Source organism: Meles meles, chromosome 19, assembly GCF_922984935.1.
Source record: "Meles meles chromosome 19, mMelMel3.1 paternal haplotype, whole genome shotgun sequence".
Taxonomy (NCBI): Eukaryota; Metazoa; Chordata; class Mammalia; order Carnivora; family Mustelidae; genus Meles; species Meles meles.
Genome location: NC_060084.1, coordinates 28,120,904 through 28,136,658, shown reverse-complemented (window position 1 = coordinate 28,136,658; position 15,755 = coordinate 28,120,904). Strand labels below are relative to the sequence as shown.

The 15,755-nt window shown below is 45.9% G+C and overlaps 2 protein-coding genes across 2 annotated transcripts in view; both read left to right on the top strand.

Moving 5' to 3' along the window:
- The window catches only part of LPCAT2 (lysophosphatidylcholine acyltransferase 2), a 69,115-nt gene that overhangs the window by 51,266 nt on the left and 2,094 nt on the right, over positions 1–15,755 (top strand). Inside the window, exons 12-13 of the mRNA XM_045989184.1 lie at positions 8,773–8,871; positions 13,364–13,499. Of these exons, the coding sequence (XP_045845140.1) occupies positions 8,773–8,871; positions 13,364–13,499 (235 nt within the window). The remainder of the gene's footprint in view (positions 1–8,772; positions 8,872–13,363; positions 13,500–15,755) is intronic.
- CAPNS2 (calpain small subunit 2) lies at positions 41–1,030 on the top strand. Its single transcript, XM_045989185.1, has one exon. It carries the CDS (start codon positions 172–174, stop codon positions 1,003–1,005), a length of 834 nt encoding a protein of 277 aa, XP_045845141.1. The 5' UTR covers positions 41–171; the 3' UTR covers positions 1,006–1,030.

Here is a 15,755-nt window from a genome sequence, read left to right as displayed (position 1 = left end):
ATTCGTCATATGCGCAATGACTCACGAGTATTTTATTGAGGCCCTCTAAAAACAGGCAGGTGCTAGGACCTAATGGGAGTCGGGCTTTCAGGAGGAGGGGAGGCATAGCGCCATGGGGTGTGGCCCCCTGGAAGCAGGTACAGAAAATCCAGTTCTTCCACCTGGAAGCTAATGAGACTCCATTTCAACCCTCTCCACACCACCTCCGAGACACCAGCAGCTTTCACACTTGCTTGTCAAACCAAAAGCATGTTTCTTGCAAAGGCTTTATTGGAAGGGGCCGATCGAGGTCTTGGAGAAGCTCTTGGAGGCCTTCTTAGAGGAGGCGGTCAGAGAAGAGGAGGAGGAGGAGGAGGAGGAGGAAATATCGGAGGGATAGTTGGAGGAATCGTGAATTTCATCAGCGAGGCCGCGGCAGCTCAGTACACCCCAGAACCGCCTCCCACTCAACAGCATTTCACGACCGTGGAGGCCAATGAAAGTGAGGAAGTTCGTCGGTTTCGACAACAGTTTGCCCAGCTGGCGGGACCGGACATGGAGGTGGGTGCCACCGACCTAATGAATATTCTCAACAAAGTCCTTTCCAAGCACAAGGACCTGAAGACTGACGGCTTTAGCCTTGACACCTGCCGGAGCATCGTGTCCGTGATGGACAGTGACACGACCGGCAAGCTGGGCTTCGAAGAATTTAAGTACCTCTGGAACAACATCAAGAAGTGGCAGTGTGTTTATAGGCAGTATGACAGGGACCGCTCTGGGTTCCTGGGAAGTTCCCAGCTGCGCCAGGCCCTGCAGGCAGCGGGTTTCCAGCTAAATGAGCAGCTTTACCAAATGATCGTCCGCCGGTATGCTGATGAGGATGGCAGCATGGATTTCAACAACTTCATCAGCTGTCTGGTCCGCCTGGATGCCATGTTCCGTGCCTTCAGATCCCTGGATAGGGACGCAGATGGTCTGGTTCAAGTGTCCCTCCAAGACTGGCTGCAGCTGACCATGTATTCCTGAAGCCGGCCCCTCCCCGAGGATGGGACTTCTGACAGCCTCGCCCTCCCGTCCCCACGGCCGCTGATACCCTGCCCCAGAGCTGTCATTTCCTGCGAGCTCATATACCTCTCTGCATGCTTCTGAACTGGGACTGCCCTTTGGCGCTCAATTAAAACAGATTTTTTTTTTAATGAGAAATGTTCTGAGTGGTTCGTATGTCAGCTCTGTGAGATACTGGATGTGTAGGGACGTATGTATGGGGTCGGGGGGCATGGGGCAGAGCCCCCTTGGAATAGATTTTAATAGGGCATTGCTTATTTGGTGAGCGAATTCCAAGGAGCAGGAAACTTGTTGTCATTGAAAATGAAATCTTGAAAAAAGAAAACCCTGGAGTAAATCAAGAGAACCCTCAAGAGATCTATTTTTCCCTTTAAAAAAGGTGAGGAGGAGGGAAGTTCAGAATCTGTTTTTCTCTTAATTTCACATCTGGTCTTTCCATTATGGAAAAAAGAGAGAGAAAAAAAGAGAAAAAGTGTTTTCCTGGAAACCTATTTAACTGTATAGAAACAGGTTCAGAAATGAGAAAAGAAGCAATTTCACGTAGGGAAGGATATATAAGTTTTTAACGATGGAGCGACTGTCTGAAATTCCAGAATTCTATGGTCCTGTTTCTCTAGTAAAAGAAGCACGCAGCAAATTTGTTTTGTTTTGATATATTTGTAAAGAGGGTCAGGGCATTGGGGAATGAAGGGTGGACCCGTAGCCCAATATGTCAGTCTCAATCATTCTTCACGCGCTTCATACGAAATCAGGCTTGCCCAACGCATGTTGGCCGGCTCTTGTCGTGTCTTGCCCTGCCTCAGAGCTAGGAATGTTTTGTTGTTGTTGTTCCTTTTGCGAAACTGTGGACAGAAGAAATGTAAGTGAAGGAGCATAAAAGGGTGTGGGGGGGAGCATAGAGTGATCAGTTATTTGGTATATAAAGGAATCTAGAGATATATAAAGATTTAAGTACTGCTGAGTGTCACAGGGGTTCTCAGTCCGGACCGTGATTCAGAATCACAGGGAGAGCTCTTTAGGAATACTGACGGCTGAGTCCCACTCCGGATGCGCTGAAGAACAATCTTTCGAGGTGGGGCCCGGAGACGAGTATTTTTAAAGCCCCCTGGGTGATTCCAGTAGGCAGTCAAGGTCACCCACCTGGGCAGTCATATGCTTGTGTATGGCCCTCGGTCTGGTACTGTCATTTTGATTCAGGCGGTGATGATGGGGCGGGCAGAATCCAGAATGCCCAGCTAGGCAAGTAGACTGAACCATGGGGGCTGTGTATGCAAGGACTCAGTAACCCTCCCCTCCCCCTGCCCCATCCCTGCCCTGCTATTGAGTTGGTTCCCACCGCTCCCGCTTCGCTGGCTCTCAGTGCACTTAGTGCACTCCCTCTCTCTCCAAAGGCTAGTTTAGAGGGTCCTCCTGAGTTTGAAGATCAATTCTTCCTTCCTCTTTTGACCCATTTCGAGGAAAGTTTAACTCTGGAACTGATGTCATTCTTCTAACAGTCTGCAGCAGCAGGTGAGAAATCCCCAGGGCCAGTTAGGAGAGGTTGGCTTTTGGCCTCCTCGCTCACCATCGTCATCATCGTCCCTATCATGTGATATTTATACAACACTACGTGCGTATACTTCTGCGCAGAGTCCGGCCCAGAGACCACATCCGCCTCCTGCGAAGGACCTGTACGTGTAAGCTCGCTCTGTGGGCTGCCCAGCCAGCTATGCTCATATCAGAAGGAGGCTGCTGCCAGCAACCACACACGTTAATATCAGGATCCCCATGTTAGAATCAGCCCATTCATATGTCAGGCAGGAGCGTAGGCATCTAGCCAAGAAAGGGGAGAGCTGCCAAGGTGCCTTTTAAGGCCTCAGAATATTAGGTTTATTATTTAACCTTTCCACATGATGGCTGCAGAAAGGGCAACCGAGCCTTACCCTGGTGGTCCTCAGTTATTTCTAAATATTTTATGAAAGTTAAGGCGGTTGCATCATGCTGGGGGTGGTGGTAAGTATTTTTCTTGCTCCTCGGCTCAAGGGATTATCTGCTCTTATGATTCCCTTCTTGCCCGCCTAGGGCAAAACATCCTGAAGTCACCTCCATGTCCCTTCTGTTCTCTTCTGGATTTGTATAACGTTTGTGCGGGTCACCCAGTCATTAGAGGAAATGCTAGAAAATCCAGTCTAAACTCCGGACTTTGTCAAGCACTCAAAACTTTGGCATTATGTAGAACCGAGAGCCTGACGAATGATTGCACTTCTTAGTTTTTATCCAATAGTTGACATTTTCAAGGCACATTTTCAATATAAGGGGGAAGAGTATGTACCTGATGATTTTTTTTTTTTATTTTGCCATTTCTATATGGAAGCCTCCTTATAGGCTGAGACAAGGGTCTTTGATTCATATCATTCCATCCCATGATCTTTCAATTTCTAACATGAAGCAATACCATCGATGTAGTAAGTTGAAAATAGTACTCAGTGATTTTTAAAAGCATGTGAAGTTGCACAGTCTCCATCTTTTAAATTTCAAAATTCCCCATAGGATTTCGAAAAACACCTTTATCTTAATGTGATCCACGGGATTCTGCAACCTGTAACAGCAGGAAAAAGAACGTAGGTCTGTACTTACCCACGTATGCTGTGTACCTAAGAAAAGCAGACCTCCAAGAATATTCAAAATGTATACATCATCTTAAAGGTCACATTTTAAATGTCTTGAGTAGCAGTGCATGTGTTTTTAAGAACTTTTTTTTTTTTTAAGTCAGCGATTTCATCAGTAATACAGCACAGCTAACCCATGCTGGAGCCTTAAAAAAATATTCACGGATACACCTGCAGGGCCCTGATATTTAACACGTCTATTGATCTTGAGGTGCTTTCAGAATTACTTCTTAAAAGTGTCTGTGTTTAATGCTAAGTGGATTAAAGCAATTTAATTCTGAGAAAATTGGTAATGCAATTATGTATGTGGGGGGAAATACGCTCTTAATAAGCGTATTTGAGTAAACAGAATGCCTCTTCCCAGACTGCTCTGGAAAACTGAGAATTTACTGTATTTTGATAATAGTACCCTTTCGGATTTGTAGTCATCTTCAAAGACTCAAAGTCTTTTTCTGTTGGCTGCTGCATAGTAGCGTCTGTTTTTAGGTAAACATCCCTGAGCTCTTTTGATGGCATTGATTTTCTCTCCTTTGCAGGGATGATATCAATCATAACACACCAAAGACAATAGACCTTATCCTTGGGAGTTTATCATCTCTCAGTATATTCAGAACCACATCCTTAAATGTTGCTGGACTTGAAAGGTTGTAAAGTATATCCAGTTCAGTAGGAATGAAAATGTTGACTAAATCCAACTAGGAAAGGCCTTAAGGAATGGCTACCTGAGAATGAAACACAGGAATATTACCATTTGTTCCTTCTGGAGTTTCAAATGGACCATGTCTGAACACATGGTCTGCCTTCCCACTGGTCCGAGAAGTCAGTGTCGTGTGGTTATGGGGATAGCACGGTCCGGGGCACTGGGAGATCTTGGTGACCCCCAACCTTCACTTCCGTGCTTTTCTGATTCTGCTGACCACCGGGGAGGAGATGGGTCCCACCATCTAGAGTTTCAGCCAGGCTCAGTCATCCTTTCTCTTCGCAGTGACCCAAAACAAATCTGTAGTTGCTACTCAGGGCTATCCTGGCTTCCAGATTAGGACAGATAAGGGAGGGATTAGAGTCTCCTTCCAGAAAGCTGGGCACCTCCTTTAAAATGTGGCCTTGCAATATTTTCAAGTCTAGATTTTTTTTTTAAAGATTTTATTTATTCATCTGACAGACAGAGATCACAAGTAGGCAGAGAAGCAGGCAGAGAGAGAGGAGGAAGCAGGCTTCCTGCTGAGCAGAGAGCCTGATGCGGGGCTCGATCCCAGGACCCTGGGATCATGACCTGAGTCGAAGGCAGAGGCTTTAACCCACTGAGCCACCCAGGTGCCCCTAGATTTTTTTTTTAAGTGTATGACTCTTCCTGAGAAGTTCAATAGGTTTTTAAAGAAAAGAACCACAGATCTGAAAGATAATTTTTATCATGGAACTGATTTGAAATTAAAAAATTAAAGGAGGGGGCACCTGGGTGGCTCAGTGGGTTAAGCTGCTGCCTTCGGCTCAGGTCATGATCTCAGGGCCCTGGGATCGAGTCCTGCATCAGGCTCTCTGCTCAGCGGGGAGCCTGCTTCCCCCTCTCTCTCTGCCTGCCTCTCTATCTACTTGTGATCTCTCTCTATCAAATAAATAAATAAATAATCTAAAAAAAAAGATTAAAAATACAGTATGCTTAATTCATTTTAAAAAAATTAAAGGAGTGTGTTTTGTCTACTTTTAAACTATCTGTTTTTGAATGAATTTTATTAAGCTACTTGCTTTAATTTGAATGATTTAGAGTCCAATTATCTAAATTTTCATTGGAGTTCATGGTAATAGCAGGTTTCATGACCTCAAATAAAGCTTATGACTCATTCTTTTTATTTAAAGTCAATTAATTAATATATAGTGTACTATTAGTTTCAGAGGGAAAGTTTAATCGTCGGTTACATATAAGACCCAGTGCTCATTCTATCATGTGCTCTCCTTAATGCTCATCACCCAGTTACCCCGTTGCCCTCCCCCACCACCCCCATCAACCCTCAGTTTATTCCCTATAGATGAGTCTTTTTTGGTTTGTCTCCCTCTCTGATTTCATCTTACTTTATTTTTCCTTCCCTTCCTATATGTTCATCTGTTTTGTTTCTTAAAGTCCACATATGAGTAAAATCACACAGTATTTGTCTTTCTCTGGCTGACATATTTCATTTAGCACAGTGCCCTCTAGTTCCATCTGCATCATTGCAAATGGTAAGATTTCGTTTTTTGGATGGCTGAGTAATATTCCATTGTGTGTGTGTGTGTGTGTGTGTGTGTGTGTGTGTGTGTGTCTATCGAGTAATAGTCCATTGTGTGGTGCGTATATAAATGTAGACCTACACACAACATCTCCTTTATCCAGTAATCTGTTGATGGACATCTAGGCTCTTCCCAGCGATGTGGACTTCGCTGCTGTAAACATTGGGGTGCAGGTGCCCCTTCAGATCACTGTGTTTGTATCCTTTGGATTAATACCTGGAGTGGAATTGCTGGATCGTAGGGCTTTCTCTTTTTTTTTTTTTTTTTTTTTTTTTGTTAGAATGAATTAGTTGAACGGATTATTTATTATTCTGAATTCGGAAACTTAACAACATATTATTGTATTGATCCGATAATAAAATACCTGAGAATAATTTCCATGCTGCTTTTTTCCCCTTCCTATTACTAAGATGAAAACTTATCTATAATTTCCCGTGGGATTGTCAAGGGTCTGCTTTTTCCATCAAAACCATTCAGAGATAAGACTGTTAATGAGTATTAGAGGTCCAGAATATTACCTTGTTTTGTGAATAGTGGTGCTCTGAAAGGTTCTTTACACTTCTCTTTCTCCATCTGCAAAATGAGTTATGGTGCTTGATCTCTGTTATACAGAGGGGTCAGTGGTTGCCATAGACCACCTAAATTCAGAAGAGTATTTACAATCATACAATTATGATGGCGTCCTCATTGTCCCTTGACCATTCTTCTACTTCTTCTTCAGGCCTTCCATTCAAGACTCCTGTGTTGCCTCATAGAGGAAGCCAATTGAGGAACTAGGGCATCTATGGTGAGCAGTAGGTCTGTGGTTCAGTGAGCTGCTCGGGCTTCTCAGCCCTTGATGGTGTGTAAGGAAATGAATGACGGTGGCCCAAGAAAGAAACGATGTCTCTTAAAACTCCACTGCCTCTAAAATTTCTGGGGCCGTGGAAATGTTGTAGCTATTGACTGTGCTGGTGGTCACCCTGTGTATACATTTGTTGAAACACATTAACTGTACCCTGAAGATGGGTGCTTTTCACTGGATGTGAAAGATACTTTTTTTTTTTTAGATCATCTTCCTCCCCCCCACCAAAAAGTGGTTCAAGAAAAGGAAGAGAGGCACCTGGGTGGTTCAATAGGTTAAGCATATGACTCTTGATTTTGGCTCAAGTCATGATCTCAGGGTTGTGAGATCGATCCCTGCATTGGGCTCCATGCTTAGTGGGGAGACTGCTTGAGATCTCTCCCTCTACCTCTGTTCCCCATTTGTGTGCTGTCTCTCTCTCTCTTTCTCTCATATAAATAAATCTTTTTTTTAAAGATTTTATTTATTTATTTGACAGACAGAGATCACAAGCAGGCAGAGAGAGAGAGGAGAAAGCAGGCTTCCCGCAGAGCAGAGAGCCCGATGTGGGGCTCGATCCCAGGACCCTGGGATCATGATCTGAGCTGAAGGCAGAGGCTTTAACCCACTGAGCCACCCAGGCACCCCAATAAATCTTTTTTTTAAAGGGGAAAGAGGGGGCACCTGGGTGGCTCAGTGGATTAAGTCCTCTGCCTTCAGCTTGGGTCATGATCCCAGGGTCCTGGGATCGAGCCCCGAATCGGGCTCTCTGCTCAGCAGGGAGTCTGCTTCCCCTGCTCTCTCTGCCTGCCTCTCTGCCTACTTGTGTTCTCTCTCTCTCTCTCTCTCTGTCAAATAAATAAATAAAACTTTAAAAAAGTTGGGGAGTGGGGAGGAAGAAAACAGCTCCTTTGTAGGTAACCAGACAAAAATGGAAGTCAGTTGACCTGAGTAGTTGTTTCAGGAATAAACCCTGTTTCTTAAGGGAAATCCTTAAAATATCTTTGTTTCTAAGGTCTCCCATAGGAAAAGGAAGTTAAATTGTACCTTCTTTTAGTTCCCACCGTGCAGTAAGATAAAGGAATAATATAAAAGAGACTCTTAATCTTTTGAGTCTTGGTTGCTTTGAGGAGCAGGTCAGAGCTTCAATTTTTCTTCCCTAAAACATGTACACACCAAAACTGCACACCTTGTCAGGGGCTTCACGGCTTCCCCTTTCCCCAGGCTCATCCATGAAACCGCAGTGAAGAACACTTGCCTTAGTTTTAAAGTGAACCCAACATCATAGGTAAGGGTCAAGGAGAAAAAGGTAGACTTTGTTTTCAGTGCCTGAGTGTGCTAAGCAGTGGAAACACACCACCACACAAGAGAAACCAGCCCTTGCCCTGAAGGAACTCCTGATGGTGGAGATGCCGATCCTTAGTCACAGTTAAAGATTATGCTCTTATTGACGCCAAACATCATTTGTTCATCTGTCAAGTACTGCACTAGCTTTGTTGTTCCTAGTTCACACTTTATCTGGAAATTCATCACCTGAAGATTTGGCTGCCGAAAGGCTTCTGACACCTGGGATTATCATCACAGGGCTTGTGTGCAGTTCTCTTTCCCTCTCCCCACTTCGTCCTGAGGGTTCCTGTCTAGGTGAGTGGTTCATGTGTAGGAAACCCTGCACTCGGTCAGCCTGACTTAGAATCATCAATGCCTTCTTTGTTGCCGTCATGAAATACCTCCTGCGGTGTATAGATAAGTTCAGGGTCTCCTGGATCTAAATGCTTCTATTCATTACTAAGCAGAAATATATCTTTCTTCCTTTTGAATTGGGAACAGGTGGACCCCTGGCTTGCTTTTCACTCTCAGTGCAGAGTTTTTTTCTAAGCACGCTCAGTGCATGATGACATTGAGCCGTGTGACATGCCTGGGTTTCACCTTTGGGGCTGTGATTAGTAGTAATTCAACTAGTGGGCCCGCTAATTGATTTCTCCCCTCCTTCCACAGAACCACGATGGCAGTATCGACTTCCGCGAGTACGTGATCGGCCTGGCTGTCTTGTGCCACCCTGCCAACACAGAGGACATCATTCAGGTGGCATTTAAGGTATTGTCAGCCCCCCTGAAAGCCTCTTGGTCTGCCTCGTGAACACGCGTTGACATGAAGCGTATTATTTGAAAATCAGTGAAATCTGATAGTCGAGTTTATAGATCCACTGTGCCGTGTACACGGGGGTAACGTGATGACGACTGTTGCTCTCGAGAATAGAGAAAACACGGCATCGAGTTAAGCACAAGGGAAGTCATCGAGACTGGAGAGCAGGTGATTTCACAAATTAGCTTTAAAAATGATTTCTGGGGGCGCCTGGGTGGCTCAGTGGGTTAAAGCCTCTGTCTTTCGCTCAGGTCATGATCCCAGGGTCCTGGGATCGAGCCCCGTATCGGGCTCTCTGCTTGGCAGGGAGCCTGCTTCCTCCTCTCTCTCTCTCTGCCTGCCTTTCTCCCTACTTGTGATCTCTATCTGTCAAATAAATAAAATAAAATCTTTAAAAAAAATAAAAAATAAAAAAAATAAAAATAAAAATTATTTCTGTCCAGCCTCTCCATTTTGAAGCCCCAAAGTACAGTTTATAAATAAATACCACCTGTCACCAGCCATCCTAACTCACCATCTGGAAAGTTCCCATCTATCCTGATTTTCTCACTCTGTGTGCCAGAGATATTTTAAGTGCTCTTTTCCAGGTGGAGTTGATGGTGTGATGATGGGGTCCGATGAGCTTCCTGATACACGGTCAGGTCCCCACCCTGTGTGTTTTCCCGTAGTATCACATGTATTTCCACAGCGACATCGGGGAAGGGGGTGGTCGATGAATAAGACCCCGTCCCCGGCAGGACTTGGTGGAGGGCTGAACTGTATGGACTCATGCCCAAGAGATGGGGGACAAAGACACTCCCAAGATGTGTTTTTCATTTTTCTGAGATAAAAGGGGCTTCTAATTAGTATTAGAATTAATTAGGTGTCTAATTAATATTTAGGGAGGATGTTCCTAAGGTTGTGTAGTCTGATCTCAAGTGAGACAAGACTCGATTTCCCTGCTTGTCTCTGTACCGAGCTGTAGATACAGACCCATCCTGACTTGGCTGTCTCTCCACTTCCATCCACCATGACACCCGAGGACCTTCCCTCTTCCTGTTTCCTACCCTCCTCTCTTCCTGGTTTCTGAGAAGAATATCCCACTGTGATTCTGACAGGTTTTCTTTCCCCTCTATCGTCTAGAAAGACGCTCTTTCTCCAAGAGTCCTTTGTCACGTGTTAGAGGCCACTGGGGCCAGCCTCGGGAATGTTCCCGCATTCTGCCATTGACAGAGAAGTCCCCAGGCTTTCTTTTTATTTCAGATTGGTTTGAACTGAGTTAACTGCGAGGCCCGTAAAGAACTAAGTGGTTGATGCTTAGCAGATGGTCATAAGGCAAGGGCCAGAACTTTTTCCAAGTTTAAAACGTTTGGCTTTTACAGACTTATTCATCATAAAACCTAAAATTATACACATAGCTAACTTATTCCAATCCAGATATTTCTGTCTGTGTTTTGGGATTGTATTCGTAATTATAAGTTGAGCTGAGCAAACGGTCAGTTTGGGTTTACCGATGAAAGATCCGATAGAAAATTTGGCCCTCGAGCCCAGTAATTATTGTTTTTAAAGACGTCGTGAGATTTTTCTCTAGCCTAGACCTTGGTCTGGTGTGGAGGAGGGAAGCAAGGAGGACTTAAAACTATAATTAGCTCTTTTTCCAGTAAGACAAGGATCATGCTCTATGTTGCTTCTTTCTGCCACGTTCTCTTTCAGGGGTGTTGGATGTTTTTGAAAATATTTTGGCACACTTGTATTTTGCAATGGAGTGTTGTCCTTTTCTATGCACAGGACCCTGTCACTTCCTTTAATCTGGGAAGGCCTTCACAGTGCACTCCCCATCTCTGAGCCCACTTCATCGTCACAGACACGTGCAGAGCTAGAGGATTAGCTAGAGTTCTTCAGCCGTGAGCAACGGGCACGCGCTATGGCCGAGACATCTGTCGTAAGGCCGGGGAGGGAACTTCAGGGTCAGCTCAGAGGCAGCGAGTCCACAGGCCCCGTGTGTGAGTGTGAGCACCTACGCCTCTGCCCTCAGTCACACTCCAGGGAGGGTCCAGAGGGCCTGCAGCCACGTGCTTGCTGGAAAGACAGGATGTCTGGGCGGAGAGTCCCACCGTATTCCAAGCAACGGACCGATCTCATTCCGCAAAGGAAACTGGGCTCTTGAGCTTCCTACCAGGGCCCAGAGCGCAGGATTTACCTGAGGTCTGGGAACCCTGTAGCCGAGAGACTATCGGGAGTGATGCATAACAGAGGGAAAGTGGGTGTTTCTCTGAGGGGCCCAGTCTGGGGCAGTCATGACGAGGCTAGAAGGAGAGGAAGGAAAGGTACCCAGTAGGGACACGTGAAGGGACTTTCCACAGAAGAGCGAGCCACCAGAGCACCAGACGTGACAGACGGAGTGCCGAGGATTGTGTCAGAATGGAAGGGCTCTCAGGAAAGCTTAGTGCCCGTGAGGAGTGGGCTGGGCTGGCGGGGGTGGGGGGTGATCTCCCGGCAGTTACTGCTGGAAGTCCAAGCCCATAGAGAGCCCTGGGCTGCACTTCGTGCAAGCAAATGCTAAGCCGCTTTTTACTCTGCAGCTGTCTTGTCCCTCATGTAGGGGCTGGGGGACGGAAAATGAGCAAGCCCCTGATTTCTCAGCTGGGGCAGTAAATCAACAACGTCAAATGCCAGTGTTTTCTCCCACCCTGGTGGACAGTTAAAACACTAGTCCGTTTGTGCCTGTGGTTCTTTTTGTGATGATCACACCTTATCTAATGCCCCTGGTCGTGTGTTTGGTCAGAAGCAGAGGCCTTAAGGGCCTGCGCTCTAGATGTTGCCTGCCTGGTTTTGGATGCCAGCTCCACCACCGACCAGTTGGTGACCTTGAGAAAGGGACCCAGCTGTCTCGGGCTTCAGCTTTCTTGTTGGAAGCCAGGGCTAATGACGGCACCTGCCCAGCCCAAGACTGTGGTGAGGGTGTCATCGGGTAATACGAGGACAGTGACTTGAACACTTCCGGTCGGGGCCTGCTGGGAATCAGAGCTGGCATCATTTAAAACCGTGAATGCCCAGGAGAAGATTTTGAATATGGGACAGTAATGATCTAACAACGATCATGGTTTTGCTGCTTGACTTTCAATCCGACCCACCTACCGCCTTTTCCTTTTGGCCTATAAACATGTTCAGACTCTCCCTTCCTAAAGACAGCCTCCTTTTGTGCTTGGCCGATGCCCCCCTTCCCTCCTTCCTGTTGTTGCAGGAGCCCATGCTGGTTGTCTCCACCGCTCAGCTCACCTCTCTCCGTTCCCAGCCTCCCATGACCACCTGCCCTCCCATTCCCTGAAGCCGCGCTTCCCCAAAGCACCTGGACCTCCTAACTGCCATCCGGCAACTCTCTTTGCTTCTCGCCTGACCTCACTGTGGTGTTTTGCTCAGTGGGCCTCCACCGCCCTCAGAGCGTCTCCCTCTTTCCAGAAAGCCCTCCTGAGTCCCAGTGGCACAATCCTCCTTTCCGGTTCTCTCTGAGGACTTCTGAATCCTTTTTTTTTTTTTTTTTTTGCCATCTCCTTTTCCCTACACACACTTGAACCCTTGCTGTTCCTGGGCTTCCTGTCACTTGGTGCATTCTCTGCAGATAAGCTCCAACCCCCGCCCCCAACCCAGACTTGGCAGTACTTACCGGAAGTCATGGCTTGAGCCTCGACCGCTCTCCTAGGCTGCGGAGCTCCCTCTCAAACCTCCCCCAGGCACCTCTGACTCAAGTCTAACCTCTCCAGGTCCAGCTTTCGATCTCCCGCTCTGGGGAGCAGACCCCACTTTCCCCCAGGGGCCCAAGCCAGAGCACCGCAAGCCAGTCTCGCTCCTTCTTGCCGTCCCCATAGGGCCCCGACTGCTAGCCAAGCCCCCACCTTTGCGTCCTCGTAAATTCTGCCCCTTCCCATCCTTCCTGCTTCTCCACCCCCACACTCTTCATTGCTTTCCCCGCCTCTAGACTTTCCAAACTTCTGACCCAAACCCATCCTCCACACTCTCAATTCCACACCATCATAATCCGACGGGGTGAGGTGAGGCGTCCTGCAGCCATCATGGTCTGATGCCTGCTTGTCCATCCGCCCCCCGGTCTGAGCCCCCGGCAGTCACTGCCAGCCCTCGTCAGTTCCAGGAGTATCTCTTGGTGTTCTAAGATCCAACTGAACCTGTCAAATGGGTAAAGCTTTCCCTGAACTCTCCCTTGGGATTCATCCTGTTCTCTCCAGGACTCCCGCACCCTTGGGTCTCACTGTCGTTGCACCCCATGCTTTCCTTCTGTCTCTTCCCATGACCAAGCCGGGTGTCGCGAGGGCAGCCAAGCCTGCCCTTCAGATATTTCTCCCTCACCCCTGGCACAACCAATCTGCGAATTACTAGGCTTTATTTTCCGAGATGATTCTGTACCATATTGCTCTGCTCATCCTTATGTGTTATTTTCTCTTTCCTTCAGCTCTTTGATGTCGATGAGGATGGCTACATAACAGAGGAAGAGTTTACCACCATTTTGCAGGCTGCCCTCGGGGTACCTGACCTGGATGTTTCTGGTCTCTTCAAGGAGATAGCCCAGGGGGATTCTGTGTCCTACGGTGAGTAGGCAGTCTGGTTTCTGCTTTGGTTCACTAGGAGGGGAACCAGACTATGGATGGACCCTCACGCAGGAGTGTGGTTTCCCTCCCCTGACTGAATCAACCATAGAAATAGCAGGAATGATGATGACAACAGGAACAGGAGCAGTAGTGGTGTAAGAGAAGCTAACTACTGAGGACTTACACCTGAGTACTCCTCAAAACATTTTTAAATAAATCTTTATAGCAAGTTTATTTAATCAGCACCTTTAATATTATTTTATTGAATTTATGGAATTTGACTTATCATCTGCTAGAGAATGTCAGAGCCAGGATTCAAAAACCAAGGGTCTGGTTTTAGAGCCGCTACCCTTCCCATCTTCTCTCTCATCAGCTGCCCCTCCTGGAAGGGTCTTTTCCTTTCTGCTATCACTGTGGTCAAGCAAAACTGAGCAAGTTAACTAGAGCGGTTGTAACTCCACTAGAGGTGGACAGACTGGGCCACCAACGGTAACTACAGAGGCAAACCCGTCTGTCACCACGTTTGTCGTTAGTAGCTTAAGTAAGCTTTCACATAGGCTCGTTTTCTCCTGCCCCCTGGATGGCACCCCTGTGAGGTCAGGACCATCATGGCGGAAGAAGACCCCATGGCCAAATGGCAGGTCCATGCGTCAGGGATCAAGCTTTCTCCAGATGGCTTGGTCCACACGTCTGTTTCCCTGTCTTAGCTTTGATGTGGTCATTCATGTCAGGTTGGCTTCTCTCCCCCCAGCCTTTGCCCTCACCCCCTCCCATAGGCTACTGGGGGATTCCTCTGGAATGCCCCTTTCCTTATGGTGTTCAGAGAGTTTTAGCTGTTAACTTTCATGGAATGGGAGAATTAGATCATATAGTTCTTTTACTCTCTGTTGTTGTTGTTCTTTTTTTTTTTTTACTATCATTCTGCATGTACTTTATTCTTATTATTTTTTTACATTTTCTATATTCTTATTATTCTTATTTGAGGTAAGTAAGTAGGTAGGGCACTTACTCTATTGAGTTCATGGAAGGAAGGAAGGAAAGAAAGAAGGAAGGAAAGAAAAGGAAAGGAAGGAAAGAAAGAGAAGGGAGGGGAGGGAAAATGGGAAGTACACACTGAGATAAAATGTAAGAGTCATAAACCCCATGTGTACTAACTCTCTGTCCATTTTCCTTTCACAAGTAAGACTCTTTAATGGTCTGAGCTGCCAAATATGGAACACTTATTTGGAGCAACTATTTCAGTGGAAGTTACACCACAATAATTTGTTAGGTAGCCATAACTTTACCTGTCGATTTTAAAAAATTTTTCGGGAAATCTGCTTTGTTTTTTGGAATTCAGTCTTTTAGTTTTAGAATATACATGGTATCTCCCTTTCCCCGATATTTTGCCAGTTTCCTTTTTTGCAGGAATGCTTAGAGGTACTCAAGTACGATTTTATGAAAGAATAACTATTGAAATGTGTCAGAATGTGACCATCTAAACTGTTTTCCTTCTCAGTTTTCCATTTAGACAAATTAATTGATTTCCACAATTCCACAGATTAGCCGATTCACAGCACTTCTTCTAGAAATGAGTTACCTCTTTTTTTTTTTTTTTGGAAATGAATTACTTCTTAATGCCACTGACATCCCAAAAAAGATGGAGACCTTGATCTTTTGAATAGATCTCAAGTCTTGAAAGATAGGCTTTGGTTTCAGCAGATCAACTCTCATGTGTCCTTTCCATAAAAGACCTCTGGGCCTCCATCACTGAGACAGACTCATGCAGATGAACCTTAATTTTGGATGTTAAGAAAAAAATATCTAAAGACCATGTTCATAGCTTGCCTGATTCGGAAACATAAAATGGTCTATGAATGCAAAATAACGTTGCAGTTGCAAAGAATGATTTGGACTCAGTCCAGTGGCTTCCTTATTACTGAGACCTACTTCTGTCTTGAAGAGTTGTTAGTCTAACGTGCTGTGAAGTAGACTCTGGGTTATCATAGGATTTAAAAAAAAAATAAATAGAAATAGATCATGGGGTTAAAAATCCTTTTATCAGAGAGCCAAATAGGTTGAGGACTCAAAGTCTAGGCTCCTTTTGCTGTATAAGCTCAATAAAGTTTTTTCCATCCAAACAGAAGAGGAGAGAGGGATTTCAGAGTGGAGGGGAGCAGCACGTTTCAGAAACTCCAGGGTATTGGAGGCTCGACATTCAAACTCTGCTGGTTAACTTAGTTAGCCTTCTGTAGCTCTACCCTAGTTCCTAAACCT

Coding starts and splice junctions, on each gene's coding strand:
- CAPNS2 (XM_045989185.1), top strand. CDS start 172: ATGAGACTCCATTTCAACCCTCTCCACACCACCTCCGAGACACCAGCA.